Below are 27,732 nucleotides of genomic sequence, written 5' to 3'. Positions count from 1 at the left end.
TCTATATGGGGGTTATATCAAGACATAGTTCGATATAGCCCATCTTCGAACTTAACCTGCTTATGGACAAAAAAATAATCCTAGGGGTCTGAATTTAAACCCAGAGAAGACTGCGATCTGCTTGTTTGTATGCATAGTAATTTACTCTACAACTGCTTTAATTTGATAACCATATTGCCAAGGTTAGGGGTTTCAAAGCCCCATAGGTTCTTCCTGGGTCCAATTATTAGATATTTGTAATCTACTCGTTATAACTTTTAGTTTGATATCCATGTAGAATATGTTGGGCCACTTTCCATCGAAGGGGGTGGAGATATTTTCACTCCTTTCGCCTTCGCCTCTTTTCGCCTTTGCCCCAAAAACGGATCTCAGATTCGAGTTCTTGTGTTCAACCCACGTCTACATACCATATATCCGTGAAATCGTAGGTTCGCCTATAAAGTGCATCTTTGCCGAAATTTAGATCAGTGAGTTGTGTCACAACGTTCGACATACTCGCCAGTTTATTTAAAATCATACCATACTTGGACGTAAGTGTCCTATAGCAATGCAAATTTTGTCCATGAACATTCCACTAAGGAACAGTTGCAAACGTCTCACATATCAATGAGTGCATTAAAGTGTTAAGCTCAATGATAAGGGACCTCATTTTTATAGACGAGTCCTAACGGCGTGCCGCAGTGCGTCACCTCTTTGAAGAGAAGTTTTCCATGGCATAGTTCCTCACAAATGTTGCCAGCATTAAAAGGGGGAAAACCACCGCGAACATTTTTCTGATGGTCTCGCCAGGATTCGAACCCAGGCGTTCAACGTCATAGGCAGGCATGCCAACCTCTGCTCTACGCTGGCCTCCATGCCATATAGACCGATCTCAATATTTATAATTTTTGGAATATGATTATAAATTTGAGTTACATTAGGCCCCTCTATATTCGTGCAATATATGTGCAGATGGCGCTATGTTTGGACTATGTAGCGACCATATAGACCGATCTCGTGGTTTGCTGTCTTTGACGCATTTATTACTCAATTTTGTTGATATTTGATTAGACCATTTGACATTTTGTCTAGATCAGATCATATTTGTATATAGCTGCCATATGGACCGATCTCCCGATTTACTGTCTTGTACTCATAAAAAGGCGAGTGGATTACTCATATATAAATGTGGTGGTGGATATCTAAGGTTTGGCCCTGCCGAACTTAATGCGTTTTATTATTTATTTAACTTCATGACAACATCATTAAAACCAAACTTTTGAAATTTCTATTAGCCTCAATCAGACCTTGGTTTTCAATTTATTTTAAGTGGTTTGTCTATAACCTCAAAACACCTTATAATTATTATTTAATTAACAACTACATTACAGACGTACGTTATGTGTGTGTGAGTGTGAGTGTATTTGTAACTAGACTAGTTTGTGTTTTAACCCATAAGGACATCCTCATAAATTACCACAAATTAGTAAAAAAAAAAGCAAAAAAGATAATAACATGAACAAAGTCACATAAAATGAAATGCTAAGGTACACTGAGAGAGAAATTAGGCTTTACGAATTGGTTTCGTGACAAAAGGCTACGAATAGAGTTTTTTAAACCACCCACCATAGGATGGGGTTATACTAATTTCGTCATTCTGTATGTAACTACTCGAAATATTCATCTAAGACCCCATAAATTATATATATTCTTGATCGTGATGATATTTTAAGTAAATCTAGAACTGTCCGTCCGTCTGTCCTTCTGTCTGTTTGTCCGTAAATCTGTCCGTCCGTCCGTCTGTCTGTCGAAAGCACGCAAACTTTTGAAGGAGTAAGCTATCCGCTTAAAATTTTGCACAAATACTTTTCATTAGTAGGTCAGTTGGGATTGTACATGGGCCATATCGGTCCATGTTGTGGTATAGCTGGCATATAATCCCGATCTGGGATCTTGACTTCTTGAGCCTCTACAGAGAGCAACTATCATCCGATTTGGCTCAAATTTTGCACGAGATGTTTAATTATGACTTCCAATAACTGTGCTGAGTATGGTTGCAATCGGTTTATAACCTGATGTAGGTGCCATATAAACCGATCTGGGATCTTGACTTCTTGAGCCTCTACAGGGAGCAATTCTTATCCGATTTGGCTGAAATTTTGCATAAGATGTTTTGTTATGAATTCTAACAACTGTGCCCAGTATGGCTTAAATCGGTCCATAGCCTGACATAGCTGTCATATAAACCGATCTGGGGTCTTGACTTCTTGAGCCTCTAGAATTGCGCCCATCCGATTTGGCTGAAATTTTGCATGAGGTGTTTTATTATGACTTCCAACAATTGTGCTGAGTATGGTTGCAACCGTTTCATAACCTGATATAGCTGCCATATAAACCGATCTGCGATATTGACTTCTTGAGCCGCTAGAGGGTACAACCATATCCGAATTGGCTGAAATTTTGCATGAGGTGTTTTATTATGACGTCTAACAACTGTGCCAAATATGGTTTAAATCGGTCCATAACCTGACATAGCTGTCATAAAAACCGATCTGGGATCTTGACTTCTTCAGCCGCTAGAGGGCACGATTCTTATCCAATTTGGCTGAAATTTTGCATGATGTGTTTTATTATGACGTCTTACAACTGTGCCAAATATGGTTCAAATCGGTTCATAACCTGATATTGCTGTCATATAAACCGATCTTGAATCTGGACTTCTTGAGCCGCTAGAGGGCGCAATTCTTATCCAACTTGGCTGAAATTTTGCATGACGTATTCTGTTGTGATATCCAACAAGTGTGTTAAATATGGTTCAAATCGGTTCATAACCTGATATAGCTGCCATATAAATCGATCTAGGGTCTTGACTTCTTTACCCACTAGAGGGTGCAATTCCTATCCGATTTAGCTGAAATTTTGCGTGAGTCGTTTTGTTATGACTTCCAAGAACTGTGCCAAATATGGTTCAAATCGGTCCATAACCTGATATAGCTGCCATATACACCGATCTTGAGTTTTGACTTCTCGACCCATAAGAGGGCGCAATTCCTATCCAATTTGGCTGAAATTTTGCATGAGTTGTTTCGTTATGACTTCAAACAACTGTACCAAATATGTTTCAAATCGGTCCATAACGTGATATAGCTGCCACTTAAACCGATCTGGGAGCCTCTTGAGCCTCAAGAGGGCGTAATTATTATCCGATTTGGCTGAAATGTTGTACAACGGCTTCTCCCATGACCTTCAATATACCTGTGAAATATGGTCTGAATCGGTCTTCATCCTAATACAGCTCCCCCATAAACCGATCTCCCTATTTTATTTTTGAGCCCCTAAAAGGCCCAATTCTTATTCAATTTCCATGAAATTTTACACATAGACTTCTACTGTGGTCTCCAACTCTCAATTCAATTAGCATAGCAATTCTTTTCTTTTATCCTTTGTTTGTCTGAAAAGAGGTACCGGGAAAAAACTCGACAAATGCGATCAATGGTGGAGGGTATATAAGATTCGGCCCGGCTGAACTTAGCACGCTTTTACTTCTTTCCCCTTACTTGAGTTTTCAAAACACACAAAATTTCGGAGATGATTGAAGCGATGATGATGATGATTGAAGTTTCCCTGGCGCACTCAGTATGTACACTTAGTTCAGTTTTTGTACTTTGGGGAAGAGTATCGCTTTACAATAAACAAGCTTCTTTTATTGGTTTGCCCAAAAAGTAATTGCGGATTTTTTAAAAGAAAGTAAATGCATTTTTAATAAAACTTAGAATGAACTTTAATCAAATATACTTTTTTTACACTTTTTTCTAAAGCAAGCTAAAAGTAACAGCTGATAACTGACAGAAGAAAGAATGTAATTACAGAGTCACAAGCTGTGAACAAATTTGTCAACGCTGACTATATGAAAAATCCGCAATTACTAGCCCGCTTTTATTTTTTCCCTTACTTGAATTTTTAAAACACACAAAATTTCGGAGATGATTGAAGCGATATAAGTTTCCCTGGTGCACTCTGTATGTACACTTAGTTCAGTATTAGTACTTTGGGGAAGAGTATCGCTTTACAATAAACAAGCTTCTATCATTGGAAGACAACTTTAGAGGCTGAATTCTTGAACTGGAATTCTAAAATCGACCTTTACGGATAATTGAGTTTTGTTGAACTTTGACTATCAAATACATTTAATTTCACTTTTGTGGGCCATACATTTCTTTCCATCCATTTCTCCCAGTGCATTTGCTTCAGCAATGATGAACGTTTTCATAATTGTTTGCCTGTTTTGGAACCAACTACTAAATGACTTTCAATTAGACGCCGTTTTATATTTACAATGTGGCATAATAAAAATTTTCAAAACGCCTGCCTCAATGAAATTTAAACTCTACTCCAAATAACAAATTAGTTTAACTGCTTCCATCAAAAACAACAAAAACAAACTCCCAATTCGTCGACTATAATAAGCCACCCAATAATTGGAGGAACAGTGAGAAAGAGAGAGAGAGAGAGAGAGAGAGAGAGAGAAATCCATTACATATTATTGAGCCGCCACCAAGTATGTAAGCCTTTTATTATTATTTGGCAAGAACGTTATGGCAAATCAAACTAACCTGGCCAAAGGAGGGTATCATGTGACATGCAAGAAAGCTATTAGACTTCATTGCAATCGAATGCCAGCATTACAAATTATGGCAAGGCGACAAGCGGTGGTATAACCGGGAGGAAAATGGTTAGTGAGTGGTTAGTGGGTTGTTTGGCTGGTGCTAATGATGTCCCAGAGAACAGTTCTAAGGGGAATTCTTCCGAAAAATAGTTGGCTCTAGCTTTAAGTCCCACAACAAATTGACTTTTCCAGTTGTAATCAATTTGTGTGGCAGTTATTGCTGTTATTTCCCTACCTTTGGCTTCCTGAGCCATTAGGAGCTTTACTGTTTGTTGTATGTAACTGACTGAAGTTCCTTTCATTTCTTTTCCATTTGCAGGCTCGTATGCAATTACATTGTTTAACTTCGAATCCAATTAATAGTTTTAAGCCAACTCTATAATTATTTTTGTGTTGAGTAATTGCATTTTGATGATTTTCAAATGTGGTATGTGTAGAGGTATAGGGGGGGTGTTGTTACCATTTCCATGACTTGTGCTGCAAGGTGCACGAGACTAGGACATTTCATGTTTATCGCCCTGCATAGGCAACAATAATTGGCTTAATGGTGAGAAATTAATTGATATGTTATTGATTTCAAATGATACCATTTGATTTTGAATGTCTTAGGAGAATATAGTGAAATAAAACGGTAAGGGAGTGGGTTTGGAGTGGCACCATACAAGATATAAGTTAAACAAGTAGCGCCATAAGACTGGCTGATATTCATAGTGTTTAAGCTTAACCTAGAAAAGGCAGAGATCTACCTGTTTACTATGAAAACGAAAATTCGAGATATGAGGCCCCAGAAAAAAAAAATCATAAGATAGGTTTATATGGGAGCTGCATCTAAAACTGGACCAATTAGACCCAATTACTATCCCAACCGAACTAAATCAATAGGAAATATTTGTGCGAAATTTCGAGAAACTAGCTTTACTCGTTCGAAAGTTGTGGTGTTTTCGACAAACAGAACTACAGATAGACATGGCTAGATCGACTCATAATATCAAGACTATCAAAATTTTGGGCCAAAAGACACTTAGGCCATTATTTCGAGGTGTTCCAGGCGGAATGGCGATACTAATAAACTTCTATCCTATGGTGGAGGGTATAAAAAACGGGTATAAGGGGTAAGCGGGTAAGTTTTGTACGGATTTAGATATCTTTACGAACTTTGTAAGGTGTACATTTGAGCCCTTGACTAGGTGATGAGCATAGGCATTGTCAGGGTTCTGGTGGAACCAAGGATGTCAACTTATCCCTTCAAAGTTGAGTTGAAACTGCGAAAATCAGTTTTGGAGGGTATAAAAACTGATTTTCCTCGAAATATTCGTCTGAGACCCCATAAAGCATATATATTCTTGATCGTCATGACATTTTATGTCGATCTAGCCTTGTCCGTCCGTCTGTCCGTCCGTTCGTCCGTCCGTCTGTCTTTCGAAAGCACGCTAACTTTCCAAGGAGTAAAGCTATCCGCTTGAAATTTTTCACAAATACTTCTTATGGAGGCCACCGTAGCGCAGAGGTTAGCATGTCCGCCTATGATGCTGAACGCTTGGATCGAATCCTGGCGAGACCATCAGAAAAAATTTTCAGCGGTAGTTTTCCCCTTCTAATGCTGGCAACATTTTTGAGGTACTATGCCATGTAAAACTTCTCTCCAGAGAGGTGTCGCACTGCGGAAGGAGTCTCCTTATCATTGAGCTTAAACTTGAATCGGACTGCACTCATTGATATGTGAGAAGTTTGCCTCTGTTCCTTAGTTGAATGTTCAGGGGCAAAATTTGCATTTGAGTTAAACTATTGACCCTTCCATTCGACCCGTATATGGTTTATACACAGATAAAGATAATTTTGAAAAACAACAACTTTGGTCGAAAAAAAACGACTACGAAATTTGTTAATTTTCCTGCAACAATTTATTTTGAATCTCAAAGTACACATTTGGTCTTGAAAGACACTCTTTGCAAGCCAACATATAACAACAACAACCATAAGCAAGACAGAAAACCATTCAACCAGTAAACACATGTGCTTTGCTTCGGGTGGTGCTGTTTTTGTTTTCTTTGTTCGGGGTGGCGTCGCCTTGTCTCGTTCGTGTTACAACTGCTCTCGTGTTTTCCTCTGCCACTCTCCACTATTACCCTTAAAAACAAATTTTAATAATTTTAGTGCAGCAGAGTATTGAACTCATAACCTCATGTTTGGTAGTCTTGCACCCATACCGACATCATCTTATTTATGATTTTTTTTTTTTTTTTTTGGATACGAAATTAATTTTTTTTTTTTGGATACGAAATTCATTTTTTTTTTATGACGAATTTTCTAAAATGAGTTTAATGAAAAAAGTTTAAATAAATCTTTTTTTTGACCGACCGTTTGAAAATTTAAAGTTTCACATACAAATTTGGTAGTTGGTTTTTTCTAACAGTTATTTTTTCCTGTGTATCGGGCTATACTTACATAGAGCTGCCGATGTACCAATTTAGGGTTTTAAGCCCATATAAGCCTCATTTATTACCCGATTTCACTGAAATTTCGAAATGTGAGTAGGATAAGAGCCGCCGATATCCGAAGCGAATATGGTGTAGATCGCATAATTTTTGGACATAGCTACCATATCAACTGAAGTGCCGATTTTGGTTCTTAAACGATTTCCATTACAGGATTTCACAGAAATTTGAGATTACGACTTTATAAGGCTTCTCGACTCCTGAACCAAATGTGAACACATCGACCCATATTTGAATAAAAAATCCACTGCGGATGGTATCCAAAATTCGATACGTCCGAACTAAATGCGTTTTACTTGTTTTTGATGGATTAATCGATAATTTTTATAAATTTTTTTTTTTTTACTTTTCCAGATGATTCGGATGATGCCACCGATTTGCGTTGTGCCAACAAAACCTTGGCTCAATTACGCAGCATGGATAATCATATGGCCACCTTAATGCAGCAGCATCATCAACGCAACAATACCAACTTTTCCCTGTCTTCACCCACCGGTGGTGGTGGTGGTGCAAATGCTACGGCCGCAATGCATTTGGGTCCACCGCCACCGCATCACCCACATCATAATAGCGGCACCACACATTCCCATCATCTAGGCTATCACAATACCTTAATGAATTTCCAGCATCATCATCAACAACATCAGCAGCAACAATTTCCAGCCTCCACCAGCAACCATCATTCGCATCATCTGCATTCGCATCATATGCTAAACTCCCCATATAACAACAATAATTCTCCTTCCGAACACAGAGATGAATTTAGAGATGGCGTCGGAGGCGGTGGTGGCGGCGGTGGTGTTGGCATCAATCGCATTAGTCCTTCGATGGCGTCTAGCAATGATTATCTGAACTCTATGCATCAAATGGTCGAAGCTAATAATTTGACACAATTGCAGGCCAGTGATCTGAATTCGCATGCAATGACGCCACCACAGACAACGCCACCAACGCCTCCTTCATTAGGCCAGACGTCGGGAGTCTATCATAGTCATCAACAGCACTTGGCCGCTTTGGCGGCACATGCCCAGGCCCAACATGATCACAAATTTGCCAAGTCATCGTCTGGTTCAAGTGGATCATCAGCGTCGGCAGCTGTTAATTCGGCCACAGCAGCAGCCGCTGTAATGGTGGCCTCTACAATGGCTAATCAAATGTCTGCGGCAGCTTCATCCTTTTACAGTGCTAATGGTGGTGGTGGTGGTGGTGGTGGCGGAGGAGGCGTTGTTCCCCATCTCTCACAAGCCCTACACGATTATGATGAACGTTCCATGTCATCGCTATCGAATGGTGGAGAAATCGATGCCGACATTACCGATGATGAGGAGCCTCATGATCTCAATGACAGTCATAACATTGATGTGACCTCCTCACCTCAATCGCCCCACATTATCATGCATAACTTTGGCAATGGCTCGGGTCTCAAGAGAAAATCCAACTACTGTGATGATATGAATTCCCTTAACAACAATAACAACAACAACAACAACAATACCAACGATACAGAAGGCTTTTCCAAATCATCGCTAATGAATGGCAATTGCGATGGTGGCTCGGGAAGGGATAACTATTCCATGAAATCTCAATTTGATGCTGTGGTAAGACCCCGTTCTTTGGAGGATATGCAAAGTTTTGGAGTAAATGGCAATGCTGAACAACATTCAGGGGGCCAGTCGCATATGCAATCACAACAACATCAATCAAAACATTTGGATGATTATGGTCGCATGAGTTCGGGAGTTGGCTCTGGCGGGGCCATGGGCAGTGGTTCGGGTGGCACTAATGTTGCCAATGGTGAGCAACAAGATCGTCTAAACGATAATGACAGTCTAATGAATGGCAGTTGTGCCTCCAGTGAAGATCTCAATCAAACCAATTCAAGTGAACAGGGCGAGAAGATCACATCGGGAAGTGATGATGAAGGTGAGTGATGACTTTTATTTACAAAATCTAATAAAGCTTAATAATCCAAATATCAGAGATAGTTAAATCCACGTGAGAAAACTTTTTGTTTGGATCCTTATTACCCAAAAACACAAATCAAAACAGTTTTGTATTGCTGCCACATCACTAAGGCCACAGTTGAAATGGCTGTTGGAGCTAAGACCTACAGATAGATCGAAGGGATCCTGGGGATGTCGTATGCCATGGGGATCGACCTAAGGGTCAGAATGTTTTCCTAAACGGAATGATTCTGATATCCAGCAAGGTGTACATAACGAAAAAAGTAAGGAAAGGCAAAAGTTAGGAGGGGCCGACTATATAACAACCTACACCTACCATATTAATCGAAATTGTGTAATACCACTCTATGAACGCAATATTTAATTCTGAACCAATTTTTATGGAATTGGGCAGAGGTTTTCAGATGGGTAATAAAATCATTAAAACTCAGTAACCATACACATATACATTGTAAAGGTCCTAAAAGAAGACACTGTGCAAAATTTTGAAAAAATCTGTTATGAAATACGATGAAAAGGCTCCAACACTTCAATGTAAGTAGGCTATATTGGTCCATGTTTTAATATAGCTGCCACGAAGGCCACCGTAGCAAAAAGGTTAGAATATCCGCTTATGACGCTGAACGCCTGGGTTCGAATACTGACGTGAACATCAGAAAAACATTTTTCAGCGGTGGTTATCCCCTTCAAACACTGGCGACAATTGTGAGGTACTTTTCCAGGTAAAAACTTCTCCCCAAAGAGCTGTCGCACTACAGCACGCCTTGGGGACTCGTCTATAAAAAGGAGGCCCCTTATCATAAAACTTAAAATTGAATCGGACAGTACTCATTGATATATGAGAAGTTTGCCCCTGTTCCCTAACGCAATGTTAATGGGGAAATTTGCATTTGCCATATAAACCGATATTGGGTTTTGACATCTCGAGCTTATACAGGGCGTACTTCTTATCCACTTTGGCTGAAATTTTATTGGGTTGCCCAAAAAGTAATTGCGGATTGTTTTGTTCTGACTTCTTATAACTGAGCCAAGAATGGTTATAATCCGTACATTACCTGATGTCGATGCCATGTAGACCAATCTCGGATCATGATTTCTTGAGCCTCTAGATGCCCAATTCTTATCCAATTTGGATGAGGTGGTTTGATTTAACATCAAATAATCGTGACAAGAATGATCCAAATTGGTTCATAACTTTATATAGCTGTCATATATCCGATCTCGGCCCTTGACTTCTTGAGCCTCTAGGGGGCGCAATTCTTATTCGATTTGACGGAAATTTTTCAAAAGTTGTTTCGACTTCCAATAAATATGACAAGAATGGTTCAAATCGGTTCATAATCTGATATAGCTGTCATATAAACCGATATCGGATCTTGACTATTTGAGCCTCTAGAGGGCGCAAATCTTATTCGATTGGACACAGGTTGTTTTGTTTTGACTTCCAATAACTATGACAAGAATGGTCCAATGGCTGAAACTTTCTTGGTTCAAATAGATTTATAAACTTATATAGCTCTCACATCAACCGATCGCCAATTTGACTTCTTGAGCCCCTAGATGGCGCAATTATTTGGCTGAAATTATAACCGTGGTTATATTTAATGACTTCTAACAGTCATGACAAGTACGGTTCATCTGTATCTGTAGATGTATATATTTGAAAAAGTCAATCAAAGATCGTTTGCTACGTTCTTTGAGTGACTTTTTCTGAGTCGATCTAGCCATGTCCGTCCGTCTGTTGAAATCACGATTGCGGTCGAACGCGTAAAGCTAGCCACTTTAAATATTGCACAGGTACTTAATATTGATGTAGGTCATTGGGGATTGCAAATGGCCCATATCAGTTTAAATTTCGATATAGCTCCAATATAAACCGATCTCCCGATTGGACATCCTGAGCCCCTGGAAGCCGCAATTTATGTGCGATTTGGCTGAAATTTCGCACGTCTTGTACTGTTATGACTTTCAACAAATGTGAAACGTACAGTCCAAATCGGTTTATAACCTGATATAGCTCCCATATAAACCGATTTCCCGATTTGACTTCTTGAGCCCTTATAAGCCGCAATTTTTGTCCGATTTGGCTGAAATTTTGCATATAGTGTTTGGTAATGACTTCCAAAAACTGTACCAAGTACGGTCCAAATCGGTCTATAACCTAATATAGCTCCAATATAAACCGATCTCCCGATTTGACTGCTCGAACCCCAAGAAGCTGCAATTTTTATCCGATCTCTAAATTTTGCTTGAAGTGTTCTGCTGTGACTTCTAATATTTGTGCCAAGTACGGTGCGAATCGGTCTACAACCTGTTATAGCTCCCATATAAACCGCAATTGAGCATGTAGTGTTCTTTTATGACTTCCAACAACTGTGGCTGTACATTCCAAACCGGTCTATAATCTGATATAACTCCCATGTGAACCGATCTCCCGACTTGACTTTATAAGCCCCTAGAAACCGCTACCGATTGGCCGAAATTTTGCATGCTGTACTAAGTTACTATTTTACAACCGTGCCAAATACGGTTCAAATCAGTCCTAACCTGATGAAGCTCCCATGCAAACCGCTTTCTCGATCATCCTTGTTCGGCTTCTAAAAACTTTAATTTTTGCTGATTGGACAGAAGTTTGGAATGTAGAATAAAATTATACCCTCCAACTAAATTTATTTTGTATAAATTTTAGCAGGATCCATGGTGGTGGGTTCCCAAAATTCGGCCCGGCCGAACTAAACACGCTTTTACTTGTTTTAACTTTCAATTTCCAATTGTTGATATTGTCCTAATTAACTTACCCTCAAATTCCCTATTTCAGGTCAAGATGATAATTGTTCGAAAAAGAAACATCGTCGCAATCGCACCACCTTTACAACATATCAACTGCATGAATTGGAAAGAGCCTTTGAAAAATCCCATTATCCTGATGTCTATTCCAGGGAAGAGTTGGCGATGAAAGTAAACCTGCCCGAAGTTCGTGTACAGGTAAGTTTCGAACTGAAACACAAAATCGCACAAATGGAATTGAAAGGGGGAACAATGACAGAGCAGAAAAACAGCATAAATTATGGTTTTTCTAATTCTTTAAAGGGGAGCCAAACATAAAGGAAATTAAGCAATTTCCTTTTACAATTTATTATCACAAACGAATTAAGTTCAATCAGTTTAAATTAAGTGTTGAATAAAAATTATACGACCAAAGGATACATAAAAATTCCTAATAAAAATGCACATGCCTGGTAGCTACATTCTTTAGGTAAAAGAAAAAGAAGAAAAAACTAGACAAAGATTTATGCGTTTTATACTTTTTGGGGTCTGCCAAATTTGCCAGAGGTATGAACAGAAAATAAATACAAAAAAAAAAAACTTGAAAATTTGCATATAAATTCTTTGGAAATATGCTTACAACTTATACTTGTATTTGCTTGCTTACAATTTCTGCGATATTTATGTGATTTATGAAATATTTGGCCAACTTGCCAAATATTCGCTACTCACTGTGAATGACTTCACCAAAAAATGCAACGCACCACAATTTATGTCTCAATTTGTTAAGGCCAGGCATTTGCTGTCTTTCATAACTCTTCAGCTTGGATGGGGGTGTTGTCTACGCTGAAAAACTTTTACCCCTAAAATACTGACAAGAAATTTGTTACCATAAATTTTGGTTGAGTGGCAAACGCAGAGACTTCCTCTTTTTTTGGGTTAAAAAGTGGCAAAGAGCTACGTAAATTGTTACGACATGAATTTTACATTCTTTTGGCTTTGAAATAAAAGTATTTTGTGGGAACTAACAAAAAATTTTAAAGACATGATTTCTATTGGGAAGTGAAAAAGGAGGAATAGAGATAATGAGGGAAGCGATGTGAAATTGCGAAGGAAAATATTTTGGAAAATAATTTTTAAAGTCTATTCAACTTTTGTATTGAACTGTCTCTTATCAAATAGAACATTTATTTAATAAATTGCTCACATAAAACCCCAATTTTTGGATGGGAATTTTTGGTGAACCTTTTTTCTATACTAATGATCATTTCTTTCAATACCAACGATCCTAGGTGTAAAGTAAATGTCTCCCCTCTCTACGTGCGATCTTCACTAAAAGTCGACGGTGAGTCGAAAAAGTTGCTTAAAAGACCTATGAGCTACCAATGGATAGGGCAAATATAGATAAACGGTCGGTAGAACGACAAAAATTGTATTCGGGGATCCGGATGGTGAGTAGGCGACACTATTTATGAGAGAAAGTCGGAAGCAGTATGACTCTCGGTATCATAACGAATCACATAGGACTATGAGAGCACTTATGCAGAATTGATATAGCAAGTTACAGTGTTTGGGAAAAATGATGAGACTTTGGACAGTGGGATAGAATCAAAAAAAAAAAAAATAGTAAAACATAGAGCATTTGAGAGCGGATGGAGATAACCCTTTTAACATTTGAAACGGTTAACGCTGAGGTGGTATCAAAATGATATTTCAAAATTTTCATGTGCCTCTTGGCAGGTCACTAAAGCTGGCCACCTTGCCATTTCGAAAAATTGTTCCGACTGCCAAGTTTCATTTGTGGTCTGGATTAAAAAATCTATTTTTTACTTGGTTGGAAAAAAGGTTTCGAACATATTCGACTTTAAATATAAATTTTTTTGGAATTTCGGCCGAGGCTTGCTTCGTATTTTGCGATTTACGAAGGCATTTGTAGTTCCATTTTCATGTTGATGCACGATTTGAATTGGAGATTAGAAGTCAAACAACTAAAAGCGTGCTAAGTTCGGCCGGGCCGAATCTTGGGAACCCACCACCATATTCTGCATACCAAACTTTTGTTAAACTAGCAAAAATTAAAGCTTCTGGGAACGGAACAAGTTTAATGGAAAGGCCGGTTTACATGGGAGCTATACAAGGTTATAGATCGGTTTGAACCGTAATTGGTTCAGTGATTGGAAGTAATAACAGAATACCGCATGCTTAATTTCAGCCAAATCGGACAAAAATTGAGACTTGTAAAGACTCAAGAAGTCAAATCGGAAGATCGGTTTATATATGAGCTCTATTAGCTCAGGGCCGTACTTGGCACAGTTGTTGAAATGCATAACAGAACACTACATTCAAAATTTCAGCCAAATCGGACAAAAATTGCCCTTTTTTACTGCTCAAGAAGTCTAATCGGAAGATCGATTTATATATATATGAGCTATATTTGAATCTGCAACGACCTACATTAATATTTAGTATCTGTGCAAACTTTCAAGCGACTAGCTTTGTGCGTTCGACCATAATCGTGATTTCGACGGACGGACGGACTTGGCTAGATCGACTCAGAACGTCGAGACGATCAAGTAAATATATACTTTATTGGGTCTTGGACGAATATTTCGAGGTGTTACAAACGAAATGACTAGATTAGTATGCCCTCATTGGATTATAGACCGATTCAGACTGTACTTGGCACAGTGGTTCAAAGTCTTAACAGATCATTATATGCAAAATTTTAGCCAAATCGGACAAAAATTGCGGCTTGTAAGTGCTGAAGAAGTCAAATCGCGAGATCGGTTTATACGGGAGCTATATCAGGTTAAAGACCTATTTGAACCATACATGGCATAGTTGTTGAAAGTCTAAGCAGAACACTAAATTCAAGACTTCAGCCAAATCGGTAAAAATTGCGGCTTGTAAGGGCTCTAGAAGTCAAATCGCGAGATCGGTTTATATGGGAGCTATATCAGGTTATAGACCGATTTGGACCGTACTTGGCGCAGTTGACAAAAGTCTCAACAGAACTCCAAGTGTAAAATTTCGGCCAAATCGGACGAAAAATAAGGCTTGCAAGGACTCAAGAAGTCAAATAGGGAGATCGGTTTATATGGGAGCTATATCAGGTTATAGACCAACTTGGGCAGTAATTGACACAGTTGTTGGAAGTCATAACATAACACTACATGCAAAATTTCATTCAAATGGGACAAAAATTGCGTTGTCCAGGGGCTCAAGAAGTCAAATCGGGAGGTCGGTTTATATGGGAGCTATATCAGGTTATGGACTGAATTGGACCGTACTTGACACAGTTGTTGGAAGTCATAACCAAACACTATATGCAAAATTTCAGCCAAATCGGACAAAAATTGCGTCTTCCAGGGGCGCAAGAAGTCAAATCGGGAGATCCGTTTATATGGAAGCTATATCCAAATCTAAACGGATATGGCCCATTTGCAATTCACTACGATCTACATCAATATCAAGTATGAGTGCAAAATTTAAAGGGGCTAGCTTTACGCCTTCGACCGCTATCGTGATTTCGACAGACGGACGGACTGATGGACATTGCTAGATCAACTCAGAACGTCTAGACGATCAAGAATATATATAATTTTCGAGGTAATATAAACGGAATGTGAAAAAATTAATTTTTTTGCAATTTTTGGTAAAAAAAAAAAAATATTTTCGCTGACTATTTTTTTTTTTTTTTTTGAAAAAAATTGCCTTATTGACCTACATTTTCCTTTTTGTTTTGTATAGAGGATATATTGTGGATGTGTTTTAAGTGAAACCCCTCGAGTTCTCAAAGCGCAAAGTCCAGAAACCCTGTTCGGGGTAATGTTTATTCTACTTCATATGTCCCCTAAACACAACAAATATTTTTTTTCACCAAATGATAAGAAAAACCCGTTTTTAAAATCGTCTTTGCCCGACATGAGCATTTTGTTTTGTCTTCTTGACAAACGAAAAAGAATGTTAAAGTATTAAAGTAAGTTAAAGTAAGACGTATGAATTAAAAAATACTTTTCATCAAAAATTCCAAAAAAAAAAAAAAAAAATAAAAAAATATAAATTTACAGTCGAGTATCCTTGAAACTATTGGAGATATTGCATACCTCAAAGTAAACTAACATAACTTTTAAGATCTTTCTCATTGCTCAGATTTTCGCAGAAAGGATGATTATTTGTAGGCCTGATGAGTATGGCTGTTGTTGAATAATCATCCGTACGAGCTTCTGAATGGCGGTACTGACAAAATTGTTGTTCAAGCAAATGCTTTGAACATGGAATATCACAGTGGTTGATATTCCGCGGATAATAACCATATACCTAGATGGCTGAATACTTCGTCCACCAATAAAATACAAATTTTGGGATTTGCAGATGCATCTGAGAAGGCATATGCAGGCGTAGTGTATGTTAAAACTGGAAAAGGAGTGGCTTTGCTCGCTGCTAAAAGTAAAGTGAACCCAATTAAAAACAAGAAGACTCTTCCGAAACTAGAGCTTTGTGCAGCCTTTTTACTGGCGAGGCTCTTGAGAAAAATCGTTAATGTGGTCAAAGCGGATTTGGAAGTTTATGGTTGGAGTGACTCTACAATAACTTTGGCTTGGATAGAGAATAACAGGAGTAAGGACAAGTTTATAAGAACACGAGTAACCGGCATACGAAATCCCATTAAACTAGCGGAAATAAAAATACCCGATTTTTATGGTAAAGTGGAAGAATGGTCGTCTTTCCACGATTTATATAAACAACTAATACACGATAACGGTAGCTTATCAGACGTCGAAAATATGTTTTAATATAAAATTAGTATGAAAAAATTACTCAAGCAGTTCATTATTAGTGAACAATTGTCAAGATTGTCAAGAAGAAAAATCGTACGCCTTCTATATTTGGGTCTTTTCTGATTTCGAGTGCAAGGTTACTCTTTGTAAGGGCCCTTGTAGAGGTGATTCTTTATAACCTTGGACACAAATACACTATTATAAATTGTTTAGTAGGTACACAAAAACATAAGCCATGTTCAGATGAGTTAGTATGCCCAACACATCACTCCAGAGGCTTCGCACACCATCTTCTGCTTTAAATTGACATACTAAATAATACTTAATTTCCGAAGAGCATTAAATTTAGCAATAGGGGATACTTCTCTCATGTCAATGGGGGGAGTCTGATTAATGTTTAAGCGAAATCATAAGGGGCCTACTTTTTTATGCCGAGTCCGAACAGATCGCCGCATAGCGGCACCACTTGGTAGTGAAGTTTTAACATGGCGGGACACCTCACAAATTTAGCCAGCATTAGTAAGGGGATAAACACCGCTGCAAACTTTTGTGATGTTTTTCTGTAATCGGGATTTAAACCCAGGAGTTTGAGGTCATTGGTGGCTTTAAATTGTCATATGGCATCATTTCTCAACTTTGATGACAAGAAGAATCTTTCATAATGGCATTGATTATCTTTGTGTTCGGCAAGAATTTTTGAATTTGAATTTTCTACATCCAGCTTTTTGAGTTCTTCCTCTGTTTGTAAAGCACCCAAAAAGCCTTTTATTTCCCTTTAAAATTTCAATTTCCACTTCAACTTCACTTCAACTCCAATTTACCATGACTAAAGTAAGTTTAACCCATTGATGTTCTTGTTGCTGCCGGTTTCGTTCCCTTTACCCTTTCTATCTATGCATCATAGCTAGATGTCGCTGTGTCTCTCAGTGGTGGCGTAATTTGTTTTCGCGGTTTTTGTTGTATCAAATTTCGTGATTTGACAAATCATTTTTATTGACTAAACATTATCAAGCCAAAGTAACTGAAGGGAGAGAGAGAGTAGAGCGCTGTAACGAGCAAAAAACATAAAATGCCTTAATATGGCACACCAAGTTTGAAACCAAAAAAATTTCAACCTTTTTCCCCACTTCTACTTATCCATAACCCCTTTTTTTGGAAGAGTGTCTGCCTGCATGGAGTTTTAGCGGCACAATGCAACGATTTTTCGACGGGGGATGTAGAAAGCCACAGATTATTAGTTTTTGTTGTTTGCAGGATACAAAATGTGTTTTTGATGCACTGGAAAAAATGAAAAAAAAAGATTTTTGTATACACTGAGAAAATTTTATTTGTATACACTGAGAAAATTTTATAATAAAAACAAGGTATAGATCGATTCGGACCATAAATGAATGCTGAACATTGTAGAAGTCATTGTGTAATATTCCAGTTCATTCGAATAAGAATTGCGCCTTGTAGGGGCTCAAGAAGCAAAATCGGGAGATAGGTTTATATGGGAGCTGCATCAAGCTATTGATCGATTCAGACCATATTAGACACGTAAGTTGAAGGTCATGAGAGATGCCGTTGTACAAAATTTATTTTAAATCGGAGAAGAATTGCGCCCTCTAGAGGCTCAAGAAATCAAGATCCCAGATCGGTTTATATGGCAGCTATATCAGGTTATTGACCGATTTACGCCATACTAAGCACAGTTATTGGAAGTCATAACAGAACTCCTCATGCAGAATTTCAGTCAAATCGGATGAGAATTGCGTGCTCTATTGGCTTAAGAAGTCAAGATCCAAGATCGGTTTATATGGCAGCTATATCAAGACATGGGCCGATTTGAACCATAATTAGCACAGTTGTTGGGAGTGATACCAAAACACCACTTGCAAAATTTCAATCAAATTGGACGAGAATTGAGCCCTCTAGAGGCTCAAGAAGTCAAGACCCAAGATCGGTTTATATGGCAGCTATATCAAAAGATGCACCGATTTGGCCCATTTACAATCCCAACCGACCTACACTAATAAAAAGTATTTGTGCAAAATTTCAAGCGGCTAGCTTTACTGCTTCGAAAGTTAGCGTGGTTTCGACAGACAGACGGACGGACGGACAAGGCTAGATCGACTTAAGTTCGGCCGGGCTAATCTTGGAAACCCACCACCATGGATTCTGCTAAAAATTTACACAAAATAAATTCAGTTGTAGAGTAGCATTTTTATTCTACATACCAAATTTCTGTCAAACCAGCAAAAATTAAAGCTTCTAGGAACCGAACAAGGATAATCCAGAGACGGGTTTATATGGGAGCTATATCAGGTTATGGACTGATTTGGACCATACTTGGTACAGTTGTTGGAAGTCGAAATGGAATACTTCATGCAAAATTTCAGCCAAATAGAACTAAAAATGCGGCTTATTAGGTCTCAAGAAATCAAATCGGGAGATGGGTTTCTATGGGAGCTATATTATGTTAGTGACCTATTTGGACCGTACTTTGCACAGTTGTTGGAAGTCAAAAGAAAACTCTACCTACAAATTTTAAGCTAAATAGGAAAAAAATAGGGGCTCAGGAAGTAAAATCGGGAGATCGGTTTATATGGAAGCTATATCAGGTTAAAGACCAATTTTGACTGTACTCGGCACAGTTGTTGAAAGTCGAAACCAAACGCCATGTGCAAATTTTAAGCCAAATCGGCCAAAACTTGCGGCTTCCAGAGGCTCAGGAAGTAAAATCGGGAGATCGGTTTATAGGGGAGCTATATCAGGTTATACTAATTGCAGGAGGCCACCGTAGCGCAGAGGTTAGCATGTCCGCCTATGACGCGCTAAACGCCTGGGTTCGAATTCTGGCGAGACCATCAGAAAAAAATTTCAGCGGTGGTTTTCCCCTCCTAATGCTGGCAACATTTGTGAGGTACTATGCCATGTAAAATTTCTCTTCAAGGAGGTGTCGCACTGCGGCACGCCGTTCGGACTCGGCTATAGAAAGGAGGTCCCTTATCATTGAGCTTAAAGTTGAATCGGACTACAGTCTTTGATATATGAGAAGTTTTCCCCTGTTCCTTAGTTGAATGTTAATGGGCACAATTTTTTTTGCTTTGTTGTTATATCAGGTTATAGACCTATTTAGACTGTACTGGGCACAGTTGTTGGAAGTTATAACGGAACACCATATGCAAAATTTGAAGCAAATCGGACAAAAATTACGGTTTCCAAGGGCTTAAGAAGTCAAATCGGGAGATCGGTTTATATGGAGATATATCTAAATCTGAACCGATATGGCCCATTTGCAATCCCCAACGATCTACATCGATTTAATGTATCTGTGCTAGCTCTACGCGTTCGACCGATATCTTGGCACAGTTGTTGGAAGTTATAACGGAACACCATATGCAAAATTTGAGGCAAATCGGACAAAAATTTCGGTTTCCAAGGGCTTAAGAAGTCAAATCGGGAGATAGGTTTTTATGGGAGATATATCTAAATCTGAACGCATATGGCCCTTTGGGGGAATGACTAGATTAGTATACCCCCATCCTATGGTGGTGGGTATAATAATGGCTTGGCGGTAAAATATTTGACATTAATGAAGAGTTGGAAGTTGCGGCTTGTGGCTATTTTGAGCAGACTCACAGTTATTACTGCGAACGGGATGTCAATGCTATTGAAAATTGCTGGAAAAAGTGTATCGGGGGAGGGTTTCCATGGGAGGAAGGGGAAATAAAGAAAATTTTTCCCACATGGTTGGGTTTTCTTTGTTAGGTCGACAACTTTTGGGACCGCCCTCGTATGTTTATGTACCTAAAACAACGAAATGAAAATTTGATTTTGGTTTTCCCTCTGCCAGTAAGGCAACGCAAGCAGACCTCCCTTCGTTAGTCATATTTCTATGTGATTTTGTATGGGGCTTATTTCGCTCTTTTTCATAAATTTACCTTATCAAAGATTGTTTTATTTTGGATATTACAAGGGTACAGCCCTTAAATGTCACTTTGTCAAATTGACGCTATATTCAAATTATGTCAAATTTTTGCAGTAAAATCGCATGGCCTCGAAGGGTGGTTAAAGTTACAAAAGGTATGCTGAGGTGGAAGAGGCCGTAAGGCTCTAGTCCCCGACAAAGTTCTTCTAAACTTTTCCCTCTGACTTTCGTATAGTTTGTTGTATTCATGGCAATTGAGGTTGTTTTGTGTGACATTCAATTGTATTTCTCTTCTTTGTGGCTAAAGCAGTGGTTTGGCTTTCGTTCGTTTTTTGTTTTGCCACAATGATTGTGATGAGCTTGGGGTTTGTTGGAGTTTTTTTTATTTTTTAGTTTGTCTCTTTTTTCTGTTTCGATGAAATAGATTTGTTAAATGTTTGTTTAAAAAGTTTTGATTGGTTTTAGTTGTGCACAATTTCAACATTTATTTTCTGGGATTTTTTTTTCTACAAAACCCCAAAGAGCACAATGTGAAATGAAATTACATTTTAATAGATTTTCCAATGGGAAAGCTAACATTTTGTGTAATAAATTATTATTGTTGCTACAATTTGCTAAGTTAATTTAACAATGGAGCACTTTATTGGAAAAATGGCTAACAGGACAATAAATTTTTGTCTTTCGCAGATAATTTAATAGAAAATTAATGCTTTGATAGAGCAGTTGCAAGAATTTTGTTCAATTTAAGCAAATTTGTCAAATAAGATATGGAAATCAGTTTTACAAGATAGTCAAGACCGCGTAAACGACTGTAAGTTGTCAATAAAAAGATTTAAGGTTATGGGTATTTCTAAAGCAAAATGTTTAAATCTTATATGTAAAATTCAATTGGGGTTTACCGGTTAGTTTGTTTGTTCCCTATAGACTCAAAAACGGCTGAACCGTTTACCTTGAAAATTTCACAGATTGTGCAGTCTGGAGGAGTCTGAAAGGAAACATAGGCTATATAATTTTTTGATATCGGGAGGGGGGCGGACCCTTCCCCTTACCCCAAAAGTACTACCCAAAAATAAAAGTCGAGCGATCGGGACAGTATGAGATTCAAACAAGTAAAAGCGGGCCGAATTTTATATACCCTCCACCACGGATCACATTTGTCGAGTTCGTGCCACGGTATGTCTTTTTAGGCAAACAAAAGATAAAATAAAAGAATAGCTATGTTATTGGAACAATACCAAGAAATGGTTCATTTCGGACCATAATTGAATTGAATATTGGTGACCATAGTAGAAGTCATTGTGTTGACAAATTTTTTCACAGCATGTGACTCTGTAATTGCATTCTTTCTTCCGTCAGTTATCAGCTGTTACTTTTAGCTTTCTTTAGAAAAAAAAATGTAAAAAAGTATATTTGATTAAAGTTCATTCTAAGTTTTATTAAAAATACATTTACTTTCTTTTAAAAAATCCGCAATTACTTTTTGGGCAACCCAATAGTAAGAATTGCGCACTTTAGGGGCTGAAGAAGTAAAATAGGGAGATCGGTTTATAAGGGAGCTGTATTAGGCTATAAACCGATTCATGCCATATTCGACACGTATGTTAAAGGTCATGAGAGAAGCCGTTGTACAAAATTTTAGCCAAATCGGGAAATACTTGCGCCCTTTAGAGGCTCAAGAAGTCAAGATTCCCAAATCGGTTTATATGGCTGCTATATCAGGTTTAGGACCGATTTGAACCATTCTTAATACAGTTGTTGGAAGTCATAACAAAACATATTATGCAATATTTCAGCCAAATCGGATAAGAATTCCTCCCTGTAGAGGCTCAAGAAGTCAAGATCGACAGATCGGTTTATATGGCAGCAATATTAGGTTATGGACCGATTTGAATTATTCTTAGTACAATTGTTGAAAGTCGTAACAAAACACCTCATGCTAAATTTCAGCCAAATTGGATACGAATTTCCCACTGTAGAGGCTCAAGAACTCAAGATCCACAGATCGGTTCATATGGCAGCTATATCAGGTTATGGTCTGATTTGAATTATTCATAGCACATTTGTTGAAAGTCATAACAAAACACCTCATGCAAAATTTCAGCCAAATCGGATAATAATTGCGTACTCTAGTGGCTCAAGAAGTCAAGATCCCAGATCGGTTTATATGACAGCTATATCAGGTTATTGACCGATTTGAACTATTCTTAACACAGTTGTTGGAAGTCATAACAAAACACGTCGTGCAAAATTTCAGCCAAATCGGAAAGGAATTGCTCCCTGGAGAGGCTCAAGAAGTCAAGACCCCAGATAGGTTTATATGACAGCTATATCAGGTTATGAACCGATTTCAAAAATACTCGGCACAGTTGTTGGAAGTGACAATAAAACACCTTATGCAAAATTTCAGCCAAATCGGATAATAAATGTGCCCTTTAGTGGCTCAAGAAGTCAAGACCCAAGATAGGTTTATATGACAGCTATATCAAAGCGTGGACCGATGTGGCCCATTTACAATCCCAACAGACCTATACTAATGAAAAGTATTTGTGCAAAATTTCAAGTGGCTAGCTTTACTCCATCGAAAGTTAGCGTGCTTTCGACAGACAGACGGTCGGACGGACGGACATGGCTAGTTCGACTTAAAATGTCATGACGATCAAGAATATATATACCTTATGGGGTCTTGGACGAATATTTCGAGGAGTTACAAACATAATGACGAAATTAGTATACCCCCATCCAATGGTGTAGGGTATAATGAAAGGTATTCAAAAGCAGAGTACGAATTTCATAATAAAAATTGGGCCCGGGGGGCCCGCCCCAAACCCCTTCAAATAGGTTTATTTGACGATCATGACAATATGGGACTCAAATGAAAGGTATTTGGGAGAAGATTACAAATATGGTCAGGAAGAAGAAATATGTTTTAAAATTTGTTGATATCGGAAGGGGGCGGACCCTTCCCGTTACCCCAAAAATACCACCCAAAATCACGAGTGGACCTATAAAGACAATATGGACATCAAATGAATACGAATAGGGTATTAATAATTGGGTTCAAGTACCCAGGAAGTCGCCCTTACCCCAAAATATCTAAAAACAGACAAATTGGTCGTCCATATCAATATGGGGCTTAAATGAAAGGTATTCGGGAGAAGATTACGAATCTGGCATACAAAATCAGATCGATGTGTAGGGGTTACCCCACCCCCCAAAAACTCCACAAATGGGCATATGACACATCGTGACTATATGGGACTCGGTTTGTTTGTTTATTCCGTAAAATCAAAAAAGGCAAACATAAGTTATATAATTTTAAGATATCGGAAGGTGGCTGACCTTCCCTTACATCAAAAACGCCATCCAAATCCAAAAGTGGACTGATGAAAGGTATTGGAGACTAGAAAATGAAAATCATATTAAATTTTGGGTCCAAGTACCCAGCGGGTCGTCCCAACCCAAAAACTCCTTTAAACAGAAATATTCGACGTTCCTATCAATATGGGACTCAAATGAAAAGCATCCGGCAGTAGATTACAAATATGACATAAAAAATTAGGTCCAATTAATGGGAGGTCGCCTCACTCCTAAATACCACCAAATGAGCATATCAGCCGACCATGGGTATATGGGTTCAAATGAAAGATATTTGGGAGTAGATTAAAAATATGACTTTAAAATGTGCGTTCAATTCAAGGAGGCTCTTTTCCTCCTAAAAATATGTCGAATAGATTAATTGACCCATTATGGCAATATGGGACTCAAATGAAAGGTATTTGAGACGGGAAAACGAATTTGATATCCAATTTTGGGGGTACGTCCTAAATCACCCCTTAAACTGAACTTTATTTCCGACAATAGCAATATGGAGCTCAAGTCAAGGGTATTTGGGAGTAAAGAACGAATTTGAAATCTTTTTCTAGAGCAAAGTGCCAGCGGCCTCCCCAGCCCCAAAACACCCTTCAAACGGTTCATACATACCGACCATGACAAAATGGGGTTCAAAGTAAAGGGATTTGAGAGTGGACACGAATTTGATATCCATATTTGAATAGAAATGTATCCCCTAAGAAACACTTCTTACTATCTAAAAGGCCATATCGGATAAAAGATTATATAGGAGTTATATTGATGGTGGTTTTTACTGCCTTAAAAGTCCATTTCGGATGAAATATACACATTGGAGCTATATCCAAATTAGGACTGATTTTAATGAAATTTTGCGCACGGATTGGAACGTCAATTTAAACGTCTCATGTAAAATCGGGCAAAAATTGTGAATTCTACAGCCTTAAAAGGCCATATCGAATGGATGACATATGAAGACGTCAAATAAAGCAACACATGCAAAATTTTGTAAAGATCGGACCAAAAATGTGGCTTTTACAGCCTTAAAAATCCAAATCGGATGAAAGATATATATATATATATATGAGCTATATCTAAATCTGAACCGATTTTTCGAAATATTGCACATACATTGAGACTTCTCAAAAACGACTCCACGCCAAATTTGGTAAAGATCGGGCCAAAATTTTGGGTTCTACCACAGTGGTGGTGCAGGGTATAAAAACATGATTTCTATTGTTGGGGACGGGTGCCGCGGAGACAGCCCATAGACCAATCACGGCAACATAAAGCCATGTATTTTGGGGAGCCGCCCCACCCCAAAATATCTCCCTATTATATAAAAGCTACTAGGGTCCATATTTATCGATTTTCGGGAAATTTATATTCATTTTCAGGACAAAGACCCTGGGGTCCACCCACCTTCAAACACATCTTATTCAACGATCATGCCATTATGGGACTCATACGAAATGAGCATGAGAAATAGAGCACGAATCTTTGATGGCCAAGTGACCGTCCCCGAAATACCCCCTAAACCCGAAATATTTACCAATACAGTAATTTGCCGGAACCGAGCAGGGTCAAACTTTTCATACATCGATGAGGGCTTTTCGATTCAAGTTGAGTAATCAACGATAAGGGACCTTTTTTATAGCCGAGTCCGTACGATGTGCCGCTGTGCGACACCTCTTTGGGGAGAATTTTTTGCATGAGCATGCATGGTATGGTAACTCGCAAATGTCGCCAGCATTAAGAGGGGATAACCACCGCTTTGAATTTTGTCTGAAGTTCCGCCAGGATTCGAACGCAGGCGTTCAAATCATCATCGGCGGACATAGGCTACAGTAGCACGACATCCACATTCAGGGCGAAGTGTCCCCACCCTAAATAGATATTAGAGAGTTGAAGAAGGCGCAGCGGAGCGGGCCCTAGCTAGTTATGAAAAAATTTTGACAATTATTTCTACAGAAAATTTTGTCAACATTTTTTTTGTTAAAAATGCCTAAAACATTTGCAGTTTAGTCCTCATGGCATTCCACTCCCAACGACATGGTGTCTTCTTTTGAAATTCCATTACACCATTACACGATATTTGTACAACTCCTAAATGGTTGATATACCATTGTTAGCATTTTAATATTTAAACGATTAGTTAATGCTCTAATAACTCTAAGAAATATAGGTCTTCCCATATAATTTATTCCCAATGAAAGTAGCATATAAACAAAGTTTTAGTATATGAGCGATCCCAAGGATATAGGATTACTTAAAATGAGACAATTGCTTATCATTGACATAATCATAACGTTGTAATAATGAGATACCCCTTACAACATGACACAAAGCCCTCTTGAACATACAATTTGTATAGGATTTCAATAATACCCCAAACCAACTCCCTGGCAAAGAATGGGGTGGGGGCAGCGTGGTAAAACAAACTCGATTGCAAATAACGACCAAAAACCAATCTAAGTAATATAATAAAACTAAATGAAAACAAATAAACCAAGCAATTCAAATGAGCAGGTGAAAGGAAGGAAGCAGACTTCTAGCCAAACCATCCATGCATGCTGCCCAGGATGAATTGATGTCTCAGTCCCAGTACGAGCATAGCGTTGAATGTGGTATAAAACCAAAAGATAGAATTAAGGTGTTTTTGACACGACAACTAACCGAGAAGGCAGGCACAAAAGCAGCTAAACAGACCAACTGCCAGGTCTTGGTTAGTATTGTTAAGTGCTGTTACACACACAGTGCTCACACACACACGCAAACACCCACAATGCATATGAGTGCTTATAGGCTGGTGACACATGCCATACGAGTTCTTTCGTTTTTCTCATGGTTGTGTGGGGGTGGGGGATTTCCAATGAATTCGAAAAGGAAGAGAAACCAATAAAAAAAACCAATTCGAATGTATGTCTATTGCCTACTAATAAAAATCTATTTTATTTGTTAGTCTAATGTTAGTTTTAGTTGCAGTTGCTATTTTGCTTTTATTTGTACGTGGGTATGAGTGTTGGTGTGTGTGTGTGTGTGTGTTTTGCTTCATCTTATAAAACAAACTTGAAAAAGTATTTGTTTTAGTTCAATATACTAACGAACTTTGTAGACATCTCACACCAACACCACATACGCCACCCACTCGCCCTCAGCCAATAAACTCAATATTGGAAATAAGCAGAGGCGTAGAAATGAGAAGGCCCACGAAAATTTTCGCTGGATTTCAGAGAATGGTTATAAAGAAACCTATATTGACAGAAATAAAAACATGCTAAGTTCGTGCAGCCCTAATTTTGACAGCCCAAAAGCATGGATTCTACTAACAAGTAAAAAGGCGTTAAGTTCGGCCGGGCCGAACTTTGGATACCCACCACCTCGGGTATATATGTAAACCACCTTTCATCAAAATCCGGTGCAAAACTCATACCTTATATCTAATAGCAGAAATATGTGGAGGGGCTTAACTTAGCTCTTTGTCCACAATTTCGGCAACGTCGGACAATAAATTCGTTTTTTATGGCCCCAGAACCTAAAACCGAGAAATCGGTCTATATGGCAGCTATATCCAAATATGAACCGATCTGTGCGATAATGCAGAAGTATGTCAAGGGGCTTAACTTAACTCACTGTCCCAAATTTCAGCAAAATTGGATAATAAATGTGGCTTTTATGGGCCTAAGACCTTAAATCGGAGGATCGGTCTATATGGCAGCTATATCCAAATCTGGAGCGATCTGAGCCAAATTGACGAAGGATGTCGGAGGTCCTAGGACAACTCACTGTCCCAAATTTCAGCATAATTGGATAATAAATG

At 38.4% G+C, this 27,732-nt stretch overlaps 1 protein-coding gene across 1 annotated transcript in view; it reads left to right on the top strand.

Moving 5' to 3' along the window:
- LOC106091870 (retinal homeobox protein Rx) overlaps positions 1-27,732 on the top strand; it is a 143,678-nt gene that overhangs the window by 36,147 nt on the left and 79,799 nt on the right. The window contains exons 3-4 of the mRNA XM_059369974.1: positions 7,495-9,063; positions 11,923-12,089. Of these exons, the coding sequence (XP_059225957.1) occupies positions 7,495-9,063; positions 11,923-12,089 (1,736 nt within the window). The remainder of the gene's footprint in view (positions 1-7,494; positions 9,064-11,922; positions 12,090-27,732) is intronic.

The sequence above is a fragment of the Stomoxys calcitrans genome, chromosome 5, assembly GCF_963082655.1.
Source record: "Stomoxys calcitrans chromosome 5, idStoCalc2.1, whole genome shotgun sequence".
Lineage (NCBI taxonomy): Eukaryota > Metazoa > Arthropoda > Insecta > Diptera > Muscidae > Stomoxys > Stomoxys calcitrans.
The sequence above is the reverse complement of the archived record's forward strand: the minus strand, read 5'-3'. Positions and strand labels throughout refer to the sequence as shown.